This window comes from Entelurus aequoreus, linkage group LG10 (assembly GCF_033978785.1).
Source record: "Entelurus aequoreus isolate RoL-2023_Sb linkage group LG10, RoL_Eaeq_v1.1, whole genome shotgun sequence".
In the NCBI taxonomy this organism is placed as follows: domain Eukaryota; kingdom Metazoa; phylum Chordata; class Actinopteri; order Syngnathiformes; family Syngnathidae; genus Entelurus; species Entelurus aequoreus.
The window spans coordinates 60,529,158-60,546,940 of record NC_084740.1 but is presented as its reverse complement, the minus strand read 5'-3'; the positions used below and the strand labels follow the sequence as shown (position 1 = coordinate 60,546,940).

General features: G+C 40.0%; 1 protein-coding gene across 4 annotated transcripts in view; it reads left to right on the top strand.

Annotated features, from left to right (window-relative positions):
• scaper (S-phase cyclin A-associated protein in the ER) overlaps nucleotides 1–17,783 on the top strand; it is a 148,997-nt gene that overhangs the window by 23,844 nt on the left and 107,370 nt on the right. For 2 of the 4 annotated variants that reach the window (XM_062061328.1, XM_062061330.1), the window contains exons 5-14: nucleotides 1,255–1,355; nucleotides 3,156–3,272; nucleotides 5,358–5,485; nucleotides 5,558–5,838; nucleotides 7,824–8,174; nucleotides 10,088–10,255; nucleotides 10,326–10,392; nucleotides 10,461–10,578; nucleotides 15,471–15,582; nucleotides 17,209–17,349. In XM_062061328.1, coding sequence (XP_061917312.1) covers nucleotides 1,255–1,355; nucleotides 3,156–3,272; nucleotides 5,358–5,485; nucleotides 5,558–5,838; nucleotides 7,824–8,174; nucleotides 10,088–10,255; nucleotides 10,326–10,392; nucleotides 10,461–10,578; nucleotides 15,471–15,582; nucleotides 17,209–17,349 — 1,584 coding nt within the window. The remainder of the gene's footprint in view (nucleotides 1–1,254; nucleotides 1,356–3,155; nucleotides 3,273–5,357; nucleotides 5,486–5,557; nucleotides 5,839–7,823; nucleotides 8,175–10,087; nucleotides 10,256–10,325; nucleotides 10,393–10,460; nucleotides 10,579–15,470; nucleotides 15,583–17,208; nucleotides 17,350–17,783) is intronic. The other 2 variants (XM_062061329.1, XM_062061331.1) reach the window with 2 other exon arrangements.

Below are 17,783 nucleotides of genomic sequence, written 5' to 3'. Positions count from 1 at the left end.
GCACCGATTTTAAACAGCTGAGAAGAAGTTAAATACCATCCATTCAAGATCTTAAACTGACTCAGCCTTTTTTTAATGCTTCTAAAGGACTTATTGGCATTTTTCCAAATATCATTTCATGATATGTCTCTTTCATCTAAAATATTTAAGTTGATCTTTTGTACTTTCGATCCTAATATGATTTTTTTTTACAAAGTTGGGACTTTTTGTAATATTTTCCTTTTGTTTTTCCAGCATTCCTCTAATACTACTTAAATTACAACCATCCTATTATTTTAGAATATTCATTATTAATTAAATCAATACATCTGGAAATGAAAAATGAAAACTGATGTATATTTCATAAACATTTTGATTTAATCGTTTAAGTGTTTCTGAACTTGTCTTGTTCTTGTGAGTGTATATTTATTTGTTCCAATTAAACATCTATTGTAACCCAAAGCACATATTCATGTTTGCTTAAGTTCAAGATGAGGCAAATTTCCAACAGTGACACGTAAACCAACCAGTAAGGCAAAACAAAACGATTCATTTGTTTTGTGTGCGTGGATGGGCCGCTGGCTTTTACTGACCCACCTAATGGCGAGGCCCCTTCAAGGTTAAACATGGCGTCATTGGTCTTGAAATGTTATGTGAGGGTTGTATTTAGGTAAGTGTGCCTGTTAACATGCTGAAAGCCACTTTATGATGCCTCCGCACGCTGTGCAGTTTGTCCGTCATGAGGCTCCAGCCAGGCCTTCATTACCAAATGAACGTCAGAATATAGAAGCGGTCTTTGTTAACCAGTTCCAATCAGCAGAGCTGCTGCTGGACACATCTTTCACTGGCCTGACTTGTCTATTAACTAAAAAGCACTGTGAAGCTTTACTCTCAATTACCACTCCCTTCACGATCCCCATCAATCAGTTGTCTGCTTTCATTGGACCTCTGGGATGGTAAATTGTAGAGGTGTGTGGCAGGGGGAGGAAGGCACGGGCCTCCGAGGCCCCCCACGGGACAACACCTCTGCAACAACCAAAATACCAAGTACAGATAAGATGCAAGATTTTATATTGTCTGGTCTTCCTCAAAGTGTTCTATGTGCGCATGAGCTTGCATGAATCTTTCAGGAAACATACTGAGGTTCTCGCTTCAGATTTTCTTTTTGAAACCACTTGAATGACAAACTTGAATCTGGAAAGAAAAAAAAAACAGTCAATTAAGTTCCAAGCTGATGTGCATACACTGCTTTGTTCATTTGTTTGTGTCCCTCAGGAAGTGTTGATGATGTTGGACAACTATGTGCGGGATTTCAAAGCTCTCATAGACTGGATTCAGCTTCAGGAGAAGCTGGAAAAAACAGATGCCCAGAACAGGTCATCTTTCGTGTTTGACACTTATTCACTAACTCAGGGGTCGGCAACCCAAAATGCTGAAAGAGCCATATTGGATCAAAAATACAAGAATACAAATCTGTCTGGAGCCGCTAAAAATTAAAAGTCTTATATAAAAGTGTAAAAATGAAGGCAAAACATGATGTAAGTGTCTATATTAGCCATCTTAGTATCAACATGATTGTGTCGCAGGCTGATGCAAGTCTTTGTTGACATGTAATATTTATTCTACACATTTTTACAACATTGGAAAACATGAGTCAAACAGAGGCTTCTCCGAGGGTGAGATAACTCCTGGAAATAACTGACTTAGAGTGGCCAAAGGTATAGATGTGTGTGTCTATGTTTAAGAAAACGGCAGGCCTTCTTCTTCTAATGGATTTATTACAATCTTTCCAAGCTGGGTAACGTTTGCTGTGGTCTGGAACAACATGACACACACACAACTATCAGAAATGCAGCCAATATTACATTCAGATAAGGTGTCATGGGACATGCAAATATAAATTAACTACACAGAGGACATACACTACCGTTCAAAAGTTTGGGGTCACATTGAAATGTCCTTATTTTTGAAGGAAAAGCATTGTACTTTTCAATGAAGATAACTTTAAACTAGTCTTAACTTTAAAAAAAATACACTCTATACATTGCTAATGTGGTAAATGACTATTCTAGCTGCAAATGTCTGGTTTTTGGTGCAATATCTACATAGGTGTATAGAGGCCCATTTCCAGCAACTATCACTCCAGTGTTCTAATGGTACAATGTGTTTGCTCATTGGCTCAGAAGGCTAATTGATGATTAGAAAACCCTTGTGCAATCATGTTCACACATCTGAAAACAGTTTAGCTCGTTACAGAAGCTACAACACTGACCTTCCTTTGAGCAGATTGAGTTTCTGGAGCATCACATTTGTGGGGTCAATTGGCCAGAAAAAGAGAACTTTCATCTGAAACTCGACAGTCTATTCTTGTTCTTAGAAATGAAAGCTATTCCACAAAATTGTTTGGGTGACCCCAAACTTTTGAACGGTAGTGTAAGTAAAGGAAATTAAATGAGCTCAAATATACCTACAAACGAGGCAAAATGACGCAATATGTACATACAGCTAGCCTAAATTGCATGTTAGCATCGATTCACTTGCAGTCATGCAGTGACCAAATATGCCTGATTATCACCCCAACGAGTCAATAACATCAACAAATCTCACCTTTGTGCATTCACGCACAGCATAAAAAGTTTGGTGGACAAAATGAGACAAAGGAGTGGCATAAAACACGTCTTTCTGTGGCAGCGTCGGGGAAAGTTGTACATGTAAACAAACTACGGTGAGTTCAAGGACCGCCGAAATTAGTAGAACAAAACGGCGCTCGCCAAATACTCTCATCAGTGAAGCATGTTTAATATACTGTAAACGATGGGATTTCTAACATCTAGGGAGGTTTGTGTCATGTTAGTCCTTCTACCACTTTAAAACAAACAATTGATTTTTTCCCCTCATCTTTTTCCATTTTAATACATTTTTTAAATGTATTAAATGCCACTAGGGCGGCGCTAGAGAGCCACGGGTTGCCAACCCCCGCACTAACTGTTTGTTGGTGGAATTCCTTGTGAGCTTGAAGGCACAAACACAATGGATCAATAGCTTATTGTCAAAGAGATCCACAAGTTTATTGGATTCCCTTTAAGCCTAAAGCTACAAAATTGATCATTTCAAGCTTACATTGTCCAACTCCTTGCAAGTAACCATTTATTGTAACCACTCCTATTCATTTGCAGGCCTACCTCTTTAGCCTGGGACCTGCGTAAGATGTCACCGGGACGTCATGTGGTGCCTAGCTCCTCTGCAGACAGACTGGTATCTTCTCCGGGTACACGTCGCACCCTCACCTTTGGGTAAGCCACTTCTCTTTCAGTTGCAGTCAGTTAACCATGTGTTGGTTAATTGTATTTGTCGAGTCTTTGCCTACACCATTGTTGAAAGGTGTGGTTAAAAGTGTTAAAGACCGCTGAAGCATTGGTTCCTTTTGAGAAATGCTCTGTAATCAGACATTGCAGAAAATGGGTATTGATCGTGGCGTAGGTGCTTTTACAAGTGGAGAGTGGTGCTTCCAAGGGGAACTGCACTTTTTTTTGGAATTTTGCCTATCGTTCACAATACTTATGAGAGACAAAAAGACGAAATATTTTTGTTTTTTTTTGCTTTCTATCATATAAAAATCGTCTCGTTCTTGGTGGCTAGCAATGCAGCTAATGGGAGCAATCATTTCTACCTCTAAATCACTTTAAAAATGCATTCAAAAACCGCCAACAATACCTCATTTACGTTCTGTAACCTGTATAATAACCAGTGACTTTGTTATTGTAAGAGCGAACACAGAGGAACTCTTTTTCTAGCTACTAACACATTGGCATGCTACGGTGTTAACCGTAAGAGTCAACTCCGGCAAACGATAAGCTTAATCTTACTTAAGGTTACTTGTTAATGGACAAGGGATTTAACAGTAAACGGTATAATGATAATTTGCGATAAAATTCCCGACGGTTTAGTTATACCGTCTTAATTTTTTTATTTCTGAAACCCCGTAATTTATTAATGCATTTTAGGCAACACGAAGTCAGGCGCATGCGCACTAGCGTCGTTTGGCTTGATAATCATGGTGGGCTAACGACACGGACTTTGCTGCAGAGATTTCCTCTCGGAGTAAACGGAGCCAAGCGCTTGGTTTAACATAATTTTCCCTCACTTCCCGGCGTGCGTTTAAGAGCGCACTGCTGTGTTTAGATGGAGACAGGTGTGGACAATATTGGAGACACTTGTCCCCATACTAAAAGTATACAGCGAAGGAGAAAATTATTTGATGTTGCTTTTATTTTCTCAATACAGCGTCCATCAGCTGTGATTGAGAGTTAATGATGTGAGGAAACATGCAGCAGGCGATGTGTCGTGAAAGTTGTCACAACTTGTTTATAAAGTCTTTAGTTTGTTCACTGGGATGTTCATTCCTTTATTTAACTGCAAACTGTATCAGTGTTCAAATAACATCAATACTAGTTAAATTGCTTTGTTTTATTTTGATATCAAAAAGTGAACAATGTTTTTTTTACATGTGTTTTTTTCATGTATTACTTCAAAATGACAGCATTTTGTTATTGTTTTATTATGTGTAGTTGATTCCTATACGACATCTCTTAATGGATCTGTCCCAATACATCATCTACATGTACATATAAAATTGATAAATAATTTAAAAAAAATACCTCCCTCTATCAAAATGTAAAAATAGAGATACATGCATCATAAAATGACAAAAAGCTGACAAGTTTATATTGATAATGAATTAAAAAACAGTTTATATATATATATATATATATATATATATATATATATATATATATATATATATATATATATAAATATATATAAATATATATATATAAATAAATAATATATGCATGCATGCTTTGGAACCCCTGCCTGGAAAGAAAATAATGTTTGCCTTGTTGCCCTTCTAACTTGCCTTGGTGCCCTAAAATATGAGCTCTCCTTTAAGGCAACACTTGCCTTGACCTTAAAAAGTTAAAATTCGAAGCCTGATATTACATAATGTCATGAATGTGTTTGTTAATACATATATGTAGACTTGCTGCGTGTATATAAAACATCGATGGAGGGTTTTGAAATTGTTTTAGGGGTCTTTGAAGGCTACAACAGTCACTTCTATTAGCTGCATATTGAAAGTGTTTTTTTAAATCCTCTTTAAACCTACCCACCCAACCTAAAAAAGACGTGTGTTCTTGTCTCTCATGATTGTGAACGGTAGGCAAAATTCCCCCAAAAAAGTGCAGTTCCCCATCAATGTCTGTGACTGGCAACTGAATGGGAAAGAGCCACAGAAATGTCAAAAAAACATTATTTTAGTCATCAGGTTTTTATTTTTGTATTCATTTTTTTTGCTCCTGTATATATGTCCTATCCAGCGGTCCTCCTACTGCACTGGCTGCTGCCCGACTGTCCCACTCAGGCCCCAGCTGGGCAGACAGAGTGAAGTGCACTCAGTCAGCGGCAAGTTCTAGTCAACTGACAACTTCACAAGTTGAAACACCAAGTATGACATCACTCCCACTAACCCTGAAATACAGCAGGAGGGAATATTTGTTGTTTTGCCTTCCATCTTTAGGTAAGAAGGATGCAGAAGGCTGGGAGACTGTCCAACGAGGACGTGCTGCCAAGCCTCGCTCTGCCACCATGATCGCCAAGGTCAGCCCGGTCGTGGCGGTCAATGTTGCTCCCAAGCAGGACAACAATCAGTCACATGTGGCGCCACAAAAAGTTCCACCTTCCTGCCCTCAGCTCTTGCCTGACAACAACGCAACCCAGGTGGACTCTGAGCAGCAAGTCCCTGCACAGCCGGACCCCCTGGAGAATGTTAAACATGCATTGAGCGGGAATGCGATGGAGGTACTGAGGTCCCTGAGGAGAGATATTGATTATTCATGAAGAGCAGGGAAATATGAGATGGCTTCATCAACCACATTGTTATTGTTATTCATAATATTCCCATACACTTGGCTTTAAATTGATTTTTTAGTCAGTTTTCACACTCCTCACCACACAATTGGTGTATATCATACAGTTAGGTCCATAAACATTTGGACATTGACACAATTTTCAGTATTTCAGCTCTGTACAACACCACAATGGATTTGAAAGGAAACAATCAAGATGTGCTTTAAGTGCAGAATTTGAGTTTTAATTTGAGGGTATTTACATCCAAATCAGGTGAACGGTATAGGAATTACAACACATTTTATATGTGCCTTCCACTTTTTAAGGGACCAAAAGTAATTGGACAAACTAACATAATCATAAATCAAATTGTCACTTTTTAATACTTTGCTGCAAATCCTTTGCAGTCAATGACAGCCTGAAGTGTGGAACCCATAGACATCACCAGACACTGGGTTTCGTCCCTGGTGAGGCTCTGCCGGACCTCTGCTGCAACTGTCTTCACTTCCTGCTTGTTCTTTGGGCATTTTCCCTTCAGTTTTGTCTTCAGCAAGTGAAATTCATGCTCAATGGGATTCAGGTCAGGTGACTGACTTGGCCATTGCAGAACATTCCACTTCTTTGCCTTAAAAAACTATTTGGTTGCTTTCGCAGTATGCTTCGGGTCATTGTCCATCTGCATTGTGAAGCGTCGTCCAATGAGTTTTGAAGCATTTGGCTGAATATGAGCAGATAATGTTGCCCCAAACACTTCAGAATTCATTCTGCTGGTTTTGTCAGCTGTCACATCATCAATAAATATAAGAGATCCAGTTCAACTGGCAGCCATGCATGCCACTTCCACCACCATGCTTCACTGATGAGCTGGTATGCTTTGGATCTTGAGCAGTTCTTTGCCTTCTCCATACTCTTCTCTTTCCATCATTCTGCTGCAAGTTGATATTTGTCTCATCTGTCCATAAGATGTTGTTCCAGAACTGCACAGGCTCTTTTAGATGTTTCTTGGCAAACTCTAATCTGGCCTTCCTGTTTTTGAGGCTCACCAATGGTTTAGACCTTGTGATGAAACCTCTGTATTTCCTCTGGTGAAGTCTTCTCTTAATTGTTGACTTGGACACAGATACACCTACCTCCTGGAGAGTTTTCTTCATCTGGCCAACTGTTGTGAAGGGCTTTTTCTTGACAAGGGAAAGGATTTGTCTGTCATCCACCACACTTGTTTTCTGTGTCCATGTCTTTTGGTGTTGCTGAGCTCAGCAGTGCGTTCTCTCTTTTTAAGAATGTGCCAAACAGTTGATTTGGCCACACCTCATGTTTTTGCTGTCTCTCTGATGGCTTTCTTTTGATTTTTCAGCCTAATGATGGCTTGCTTCACTGATAGTGACAGCTCTTTGGACTTCATATTGAGAGATGACCTCCCTACATTCCAAATGAATATACCACACTTAAAATTAAATCAAGGCCTTTTATCTGCTCTTTGTAAACGAAATACTTGAAAAAAACCAAGGGAATAACACACACCTGACCATGGAACAGCTAAGTAGCCAATTTTCCAATTACTTTTGGTCCCTTAAAAAGTGGAAGGCACATATAAAATTTGTTGTAATTCCTACACCTGATTTGGATGTAAATACCCTCAAATTAAAGCTCAAACTCTGCACTTAAAGCACATCTTGATTGTTTCATTTCAAATCCATTGTGGTGTTGTACAGAGCTGAAATACTGAAAATTGTGTCAATGTCCAAATATTTATGGACCTAACTGTATCTATATTTTGGTTGGGGATACAAAGCCCATTCATCTTCAAATCTGCATCTGCATTAGGGCATGCCATTATCCAGATTCCCTGCATGATTTGACGTGTGTTATTGCTCTGGTGAAGTGCATGTCTTTAATGGAGCTTGCGTCTGCTTGTGTGTATGTGATTGTTGGTGCAGCCCCCAGCAGAGAGTGCACAAGACTCGGGGAATTGTGTCGACGTACCCTGCGACGGCGCGCCTCCCCCTATAGCAGATCTCATCCTTTCCCAAGCTTCAGAGCCCACCCTATGCTCAGCCGCAGTCCAACCAGGCGACGTGACCTTATCAGTGCCACTTCCTGCTCTGGCCCGCTCCGCATCCCCAGATCAAGCCCAGACGGATAGGCTCTGCGGACCGTCTGCCTTTGGGAACAATGTGGCGGAGGGGGGCTCGTCGCAGGGCACGGACAGATCTGCTCCACAACAGGCTGAGACTCCCATGACAGCGGTGAAACTGGAGAGTGTTCTGGACCCCACAGAGCTTTCTACTGTGAGTGCTGAGAGATGGAGGAACAGGGGGAGGGGTGGCTATGAGGGGGTGAGTCAGGAAGGTCTCAAGGGTGCTTTACCGCCTAAACAAAGTCATTGAAAAGAAATCCCTGACCAAGACTGCAATGTTTTAGCAACATTCACTGTGAAGAATAGCTGTGAGTAGATGTTTGTATTGTAGCAAGTGCTTCCACTTACCGGATAAAAGGAGGGAACCACATTTTAAATGTTATTTATTAACACTACTATCAATCCCCAGTGTAGCTTTCTCCACCTATCAGTTTGGACTACTTGTTTAAATGTATGTGTCCAACTCCTTTTCTCAGGTAGGCCAAGTTAATTTGTGCATCATATATTCAGATCACTCTTTCTACAAAACCAGTGAAGTCGGCACGTTGTGTAAATCCATCCATCCATTTTCTACCGCTTGTCCCTTGCCCCACAAATGTGTGAGCAAATTGTCCAACAGTTTAAGAACAACATTTCTCAACCAGCTATTGCAAGGAATTTAGAGATTTCACCATCTACGCTCCGTAATATCATCAAAAGGTTCAGAGAATCTGGAGAAATCACTACACGTAAGCCATGATATTACGGACCTTGGATCCCTCAGGCGGTATTGCATCAAATAGCGACATCATTGTGTAATGGATATCACCACATGGGCTCAGGAACACTTCAGAAAACCACTGTCAGTAACTACAGTTGGTCGCTACATCTGTAAGTGCAAGTTAAAACTCTACTATGTAAAGCCAAAGCCATTTATCAACAACACCCAGAAACGCTTCGCTGGGGCCGAGCTCATCTAAGATGGACTGATGCAACGTGGAAAAGTGTTCTGTGGTCTGACGAGTCCACATTTCAAATTGTTTTTGGAAGCTGTGGACGTCGTGTCCTCTGGACCAAAGAGGAAAAGAGCCACCCAGACTGTTTTAGGCGCAAAGTGTAAAAGCCAGGATCTGTGATGGTATGGGGGTGTATTAGTGGCCAAGGCATGGGTAACTTACACATCTGTGAAGGCACATACAGCTTTTGGAGCAACATATGTTGCCATCCAAGCAATGTTATCATGGACGCCCCTGCTTATTTCAGCAAGACAATGCCAAGCCACGTGTTAAATGAGCGTGGCTTTGTAGTAAAAGAGTGCGGGTACTAGACTGGCCTGCCTGTAGTCCAGACCTGTCTCCCATTGAAAATGTGTCGTGCAATATGAAGCCTAAAATATGAGAAGGGAGACTGTTGAACAACTTAAGCTGTACATCAAACAAGAATGGGAAATAATTCCACTTCAAAAATGTGTCTCCTCAGTTCCCAAACCTTTACTGAGTGTTGTTAAAAGGAAAGGCCATGTAACACAGTGGTAAATAGGCCCCTCTGACGACTTTTTGCAATGTGTTGCTGCCATTAAATTCTAAGTTCATGATTATTTGGAAAAAAAAAAAAAAGAAGTTTCTTAGTGTGAACATTAAATATCTTGTCTTTGCTGTCAATTCAATTGAATATAAGTTGAAAAGGATTTGCAAATCATTGTATTCTCTTTTTATTTACCATTCACACAACGTGCCAACTTCACTGCTTTTGGGTTTTGTACATCATGGCATGCTTCATAGAAGAGATGCAATCTCAAACCCAATCCATGACCCTTATTCTTGTCAAAAAAGCAAGTTAGTTGCCTCCTTCCACCATCTCTTCACCCTCACAGCAAATGTCCTGCATGACTGTGGAATGCTTCCTCACTTGTGATCTTTTTGACCAAAGTGTGATTACGTTGATCTGGTGTTACTTGCTATGTCAATCTGGACAAATCATTAATACAGACCCACTGGCATAGACTCTTGGTGTTTCTCTAACACTGGATTTGATGTGTGACATGCTGTATCTGGGAGTGAGGTGACCTTTGCGTCTTGTGTCCAGCCTCAGTCCATTGCAGAGGTCCTGGCCAAGAAAGAGGAGTTGGCAGACCGACTGGAGAAGGCCAACGAGGAAGCCATCGCCAGTGCCATAGCAGAGGAAGAGCAGTTGACTCGAGAGATACAAGCAGAGAACAACGATCTGGACACGGATAATGACAATGACTTCCCGGTTAGAGACATTTGAGTCTTTAAAGATGTGTCTTTATTCTTTGTTTACCTTTTATAAATATAACCTACAGCCTAGCATTGCCAATGGAGGATGTGGACCCAATATGGAGTGGAGTGAGATGCTAGCAGACTATGATGGTATGATTTTCCAATTTTAAAGGAGTTTTGGTTTCAAATGCTTCAGAAATGTATTCTCCTTTTTATAGCGAGAGAGGCATGGCGTCAGAGTACCTCATGGGGCGACATGGTGGAGGAAGAACCTGCTCGACCTCCCGGACATGGAATCCACATGCATGAAAAATTGTCTTCGCCATCTCGCAAAAGGTACAGTAGACTTTGTCATTGTATGGCAGGGGTAACCAACGCGGTACCCGCGGGCACCAGATAGCCCGTAAGGACCAGATGAGTAGCCCGCTGGCCTGTTCTAAAAATAGCTCAAATAGCAGCACTTACCAGTGAGCTGCCTCTATTTTTTTAAAAGTTATTTATTTACTAGAAAGCTGGTCTCGCTTTGCTCTACATTTTTAATTCTAAGAGAGACAAAACTCAAATAGAATTTGAAAATCCAAGAAAATATTTTAAAGACTTGGTCTTCACTTGTTTAAATAAAATCATTATTTTTTTTACTTTGCTTCTTATAACTTTCAGAAAGACAATTTTAGATAAAAAATACAACCTTAAAAATTATTTTAGGATTTTTAAACACATATACCTTTTTACCTTTTAAATTCCTTCCTCTTCTTTCCTAACAATTTAAATCAATGTTCAAGTAATTTTAATTTTTTTTATTGTAAAGAATAATAAATACATTTTAATTTAATTCTTCAATTTAGCTTCTGTTTTTTCGACGAAGAATATTTGTGAAATATTTCTTCAAACTTATTATGATTAAAATTCAAAAAAATTATTCTGGCAAATCTAGAAAATCTGTAGAATCAAATTTAAATCTTTTTTCAAAGTATTTTGAATTTCTTTTAAAAAATTTGTTCTGGAAAATCTAGAAGAAATAATGATTTGTTAGAAATATAGCTTGGTCCAATTTGTTATATATTCTAACAAAGTGCAGATTGGATTTTAATCTATTTAAAACATGTCATCAAAATTCTAAAATCAATCTTAATCAGGAAAAATTACTAATGATGTTCCATAAATTATTTTTTTAATTTTTTCAAAAAGATTCAAATTAGTTAGTTTTTCTCCTTTTTTTCGGTTGAATTTTGAATTTTAAAGAGTCGAAATTGAAGATAAACTATGTTTCAAAATTTAATTGTCATTTTTTTTTGTGTTTTCTCCTCTTTTAAACCGTTCAATTAAGTGTAAATATCATTAATTATTAATAATAACATAGAGTTAAAGGTAAATTGAGCAAATTGGCTATTTCTAGCAATTTTTTTAAGTGTGTATCAAACTGGTAGCCCTTCGCATTAATCAGTACTCAAGAAGTAGCTCTTGGTTTCAAAAAGGTTGGTGACACCTGCTCATTTTAGGGCTGGACACATCACATTTAAATTCCATTTTTCTCACGATTATGAAAATATAAAAAAAACTGATTATGGGCTGCGCAACATGCATGCAAATTCTGGAGCTTGTAAACACTTGAGGAGCAAATAAGTGAAAAAAAGAGCATGTCTACTAGAAGTTTGGGATATACTTAGACTTAGACAAACTTTATTGATCCACAAGGGAAATTGTTCCACACAGTAGTTTAGTTACAAAGGATGGAAAGCGTAATGCAGGTATAAAGTAAACTAAAAATGTTCCATAGTAGCAATATAAATGATAACATATGTAATATTTTCATAATATAAATATAGTATATAATACATACTGATTGAATTGAACACTGTGGGAACGAAACTGAAGGAGTCTGGAGTATGAGCTCTGCTGTCCCTCAAATGTCTAAATGTTAGTATGCTAGCATGCTAGCTGTTAACAAGTGTCACATATAAAGTTATATGACTCTAGGGTAAACGGTTGCAAAATTAGCTCAAAAAGCTAGCACTTTAACGTTCGCATGCTAGCATGCTAATGTAAACATGCATACAGTTAGCATGTTTCAAATGCCAAGTGATATGACTGTAAGGTGTATGGCTACGGAATTAGACAAAAAAGCGTAAAATTAGCACAAAAAAAAGTTAACACTTTGATGTTAGCAGTGGACATTAATTCCAGGCTACTGACGAGGGGCAGCATGTAGATGATGAAGAGGGTTGGACCGAGTACGGAGCCCTGGCGGACTCACAGGTGACGGTGTGAGGACAGTAGGAACGGAACCGGTAAAAGGCAGTGTCGGAATGGCCGGTGAAGTGCTGGAGACGGTATAGGAGGATGTGGTGGTCCATAGTGTCCAACGCAGCAGAGAGGTGGAGAAGAATGTGGAACCGGAGTCAGAAGACATAGCTAGTTACTCTGATGAGAACTGTTTCTGTGCTGTGGAAGGGACGGAAACTAGATTGGAATTTTTCTTATAGACTGTTAGTTTTGAGATGATTGCGGAGCTGAGAGGAGATGACCGTTTCGAGAGTTTTGGATATGAATGGGAGGTTAGAGATTGGTCATTTGAAAGTTGTTTGGGATCAAGGGTTGAGTTTTTTCAGAAGGGGTTTGATAAGAGCAGTGGGGACTGTAGGAGAGGGTTCGTTCATTCATTGGTTGTGACTTTTGAGCAGAGAGGAGAGGGAATGGGATCAGGGAGCAAGTGGGTGGCTTTGAAGTACGGATCATCTTCTCGACCTCCTGCTACGTTGCGGGTGATGAAGCTGTGCAGAGATGTGAGAGACGAGCGGATATTGTCAATTTTCGATGTAAAATAGTCAAGGAAAAGGTAGCAGTTTGTGATATGAGGGTAATTGTGGTTAAAGGGGAATGGTTTACAGTAGAAAATAGTTTTTTAGAAATTCCTGTGTTTATGTTGGTAATTGATGAATAGTAGACGCACCTGCTTATTGAAAGAGCTTTTGCTTATGAATGTTGATGTTCCCGGAAGGCCGACTTATGCACCGTCAAGATAGATGTTTTACTTGCACAATCCAGGGCACGGCACGACCTTTTCATGACCCTGAGCTGGTCCGTGTACCAGGGAGCTGAGCGGGTGAAAGTGACAGTCTGGGTTTTTTGTGGGGCATGAGAGGCTTGCTATTATTTGTTCTACAGCCTCAAGTCACCTCTTTACTCAGCACAGCACACTCCCCCCCCCCACCCCCCACCCTTCATAATAATAGCGAGGTGCACCACATCCAGTCTGACTGCACTAACAAAATAAAGGTTTCAAAAAACTACCTTACACAAGTATAATGTACTTAAAGCACGTATTGATACATTAACACATTTATTATGCTTTGACTTAAAAAAATTGGTTAAAATTGTTCAAAGATGTTCACACCAATAAATATGAAGGTTTTTGCATTTAATTATCATTTTATGAAATTCTATTTGACTCAAAAAGCACACTCTTTATGGTGGTAAAATAAGTGTAAAAGATAAAAAACTGAATTAAAAACTAACTGGAAAACTGAATTGTATTGTTTTTATATTGCTATTGTTTAAATGTTAAAGTACCAATGATTGTCACACACACACTAGGTGTGGTGAAATTTGCTGCATTTGACCCATCCCCTTGATCACCCCCTGGGAGGTGAGGGGAGCAGTGGGCAGAAGCGTAGCCGCGCCCGGGAATCATTTTTGGTGATTTAACCCCCAATTCCAACCCTTGATGCTGAGTGCCAAGCAGGGAGGTAATGGGTCCCATTTTTATAGTCTTTGGTATGACCCGGCTGGGGTTTGAACTCACAACCTACCGATCTCAGGGCGGACACTCAAACCACTAGGCCACTGAGTAGGTGTTATTGCTACTGCTTTTATTTTACTTGTTGTGGTTTATTTACTTACTAACTTATATCCAGGTTTTTAAAAACTATTTCAATTTCAGTTTTTGTGGTACAATAAATACTTGTGTCTTCAAGTTAATGAATAATTGTGTAATTAATAGTGATTACAATACCAATAAAAACTAGATGAGGCAATTCCTGAAGGAACTGCGTGTGAATGCTCCAATGCTGAAGTTGAACTGAAATGCTGACAGAATGTAGTATGAATGTAAGAATAGTTTGAATGTTGGAATGATTTGAATGTTGAAGATTTTGAATTTCCAAGAAAACCGTAATTTAGTTTGGAACTTGGGAAATTGTTAGTTTGAACGTCCAGGATGAGTGGAATGTGTTGACGTTAGAATGGTTCGAATAGGTAAAAAAATGTGGGAATTGTTCAACTTGGAAAAATGTCCCATTCATTTCAATCGAAACTCCCTGGAAATTTTGGGAAAAGCAGGATTATTTTGAAAATGCTGAACAATGTGAATGAGTTGAAATGGTTGGTGTTGGAATATTTCAAATCGGTCAAGAAATGTTGAAATAGTAAACATTTTAATTGAGAAATGGTATTATGGAATTCCTGGAATTTCAGGAAAGCTGGGACTTTTTCCAGTTCTAAAAACAACTTAATTTGTGTCCTGATTAAGAGAAATGTTTTGACGGTGGAACGGTTGAAGTGGGTTGAAAAATGTGGAAGGAGTAGTCGCCAAAAAAGGTTTGAAAAAACGGGATTTCTGGGAATTCATGGAATTTCTTTTAACTTTGAAAAATGATAGTTTGAATTTCCAGGATAAGTGGAATATGTTGAAGGTGGAACGGTTTGAATCGGTTGAAAAATGTGGAAATGGAAGTTTGAAAAATGTCCAATTCATTTTGAATGGGGAAAAATATTCTGGGAAATTTGGGAATTTTTGGAATTTGTCAAGGGAAAGCCTGCGATTCCCGATTAGGCTGAACAGTTTGAAGTTTGGATGAAAAATGTGGAAGGTAGAGCGCACCAAAATCTGGAGAAGAAGAAAAAATGGATGAATTTTGGTGTAGAAAATGCATGGAGCATTCACACAATAATGGTGATTATTATTGTTGCCATAATCGTCCAGCCCTAGGTCATTTGCAGGCCCTTCACCTTATTTTGACAAGCATTTAACCCGCCTGCCAGAGAGCCAAAGGCCAATTTATTGCGTCCGACCCCCCACTCAAAGTGCCTCAGCAGGCCACGAAGCCTATCCCTGGCAGCCCTGAGCTACATGTGGCGCCTTTAGAAGCCAACCTAAAAAGAAGAATGCTATATGGTCATACTTACATACTTTCTTACGTGATACTTACATACTTTCTTACGTCACACAGGACCATTGCAGAGTCAAAGAAAAAACATGAGGAGAAACAGCTGAAGGCGCAGCAACTGCGAGACAAACTAAGGGATGAAAAGACGCTCAAACTGCAGAAACTTTTAGAAAGGGTGAGTAAAAAGATGTTGATGGAATGATAGCCCCCACTAAAGGGACTCGGTGCCAGCGTAGCCCAGACTGGCTCCTAACAAGAGGTTCTGTCAGTACATGGCCCGATACAATCACTAAATGGTATAATCTCCTGGCTGCATGGATAGATGAACTCTTGCCAAAGTCAACTTTCTAAACTTTGTTTCTGTTCACCACGCCTTGGCGAGTATGTCATAAACCACACACCTACTTGGGATGTATTGGCATTTATCCCTATATACAAACTGGAAAGAAGAGAAATTGGGTGATTTAGCAGCAGCTTAAAGACCTACTGAAATGAGATTTTCTTATTTAAACGGGGATAGCAGATGCATTCTGTGTCATACATGATCATTTCGCGATATTGCCATATTTTTGCTGAAAGGATTTAGTAGAGAACATCGACGATAAAGTTCTCAACTTTTGGTCGCTGATAAAAAAAGCCTTGCCTGTACCGGAAGTAGCGTGACGTCACAGGTTGTGGAGCGCCTCACATCTGCACATTGTTTACAATCATGGCCAGAGCGATTCGGACCGAGAAAGCGACGGTTTCCCCATTAATTTGAGCGAGGATGAAAGATTTGTGGATGAGGAAAGTGAGAGTGAAGGACTAGAGGGCAGTGGAAGCGATTCAGATAGGGAAGATGCTGTGAGAGGCGGGTGGGACCTGATATTCAGCTGGGAATGACTACAACAGTAAATAAACACAAGACATATATATACTCTATTAGCCACAACACAACCAGGCTTATATTTAATATGCCACAAATTAATCCCGCATAACAAACACCTCCCCCCTCCCGTCCATATAACCCGCCAATACAAATCAAACACCCGCACAACACACTCAATCCCACAGCCCAAAGTACCGTTCACCTCCGCAAAGTTCATACAGCACATATATTTCCCCAAAGTTACGTACGTGACATGCACATAGCGGCACGCACGTACGGGCAAGCGATCAAATGTTTGGAAGCCGCAGCTGCATACTCACGGTACCCGCGTAACCAACTCAAAGTCCTCCTGGTAAGAGTCTCTGTTGTCCCATCTCCACAAGCATGCGTATCCAACTCAAAGTCCTCCTGGTAAGAGTCTCTGTTGTCCCAGTTCTCCACAGGCCAATGGTAAAGCTTGACTGTCATCGTTCGGGAATGTAAACAATGAAACACTGGCTACGTGTTTGTGTTGCTGCAGCCGGCCGCTAATACACCGCTTCCCACCTACAGCTTTCTTCTTTGCTATCTCCATTGTTCATTAAACAAATTGCAAAAGATTCACCAACACAGATGTCCAGAATACTGTGGAATTTTGCGATGAAAACAGACGACTTAATAGCTGGCCACAATGGTGTCCCAAAATGTCCGCTACAATCCGTGACGTCACGCGCAAACGTCATCATACCGAGACGTTTTCAGCAGGATATTTTGCGGGAAATTTTAAATTGCACTTTACTAATCTAACCCGGCCGTATTGGCATGTGTTGCAATGTTAAGATTTCATCATTGATGTATAAACTATCAGACTGCGTGGTCGGTAGTAGTGGCTTTCAGTAGGCCTTTATGAATCTCCTGTAAATTATTTTGGTACGCAATGCTTCATTTCTGCAGGAAAAAGAGGTGAGGAAATGGAAGGAGGAGCTGTTGGAGCAACGCAGGAGGATGATGGAGGAGAAGCTGTTGCATGCCGAGTTCAAGAGAGAGCTGCAACTCCAAGCCATTGTGAAGAAGGCTCAGGAGGAAGAGGCCAAGGTTAGGAGTCAGGGCACTTTGTTTTTATACAAAACCCAAAAGCAGTGAAGTTGCCACGTTGTGTAAATGGTAGCTCATTTGGAATTTGATGCCTGCACCATGTTTCAAAAAAGCTGGCAAAAGGACTGAGAAACACTTATTTGGAACATCCCACAGGTGAAAAGGCTAATTGGGAACAGGTAGGTGCCATGATTGGGTATAAAAGCAGCTTTCATGAAATGCTCAGTCATTCACAAACAAGGATGGGGCGAGGGTCACCACTTTGTCAACAAATGCCTGAGCAAGTTGTCCAACAGTTTAAGAACAACATTTCTCAACCAGCTATTGCAAGGAATTTTGAGATTTCTCCATCTACGGTCCGTAATATCAACAGGTTCAGAGAATCTGGAGAAATCACTGCACGTAAGCCATGATATTACTGACCTTGGATCCCT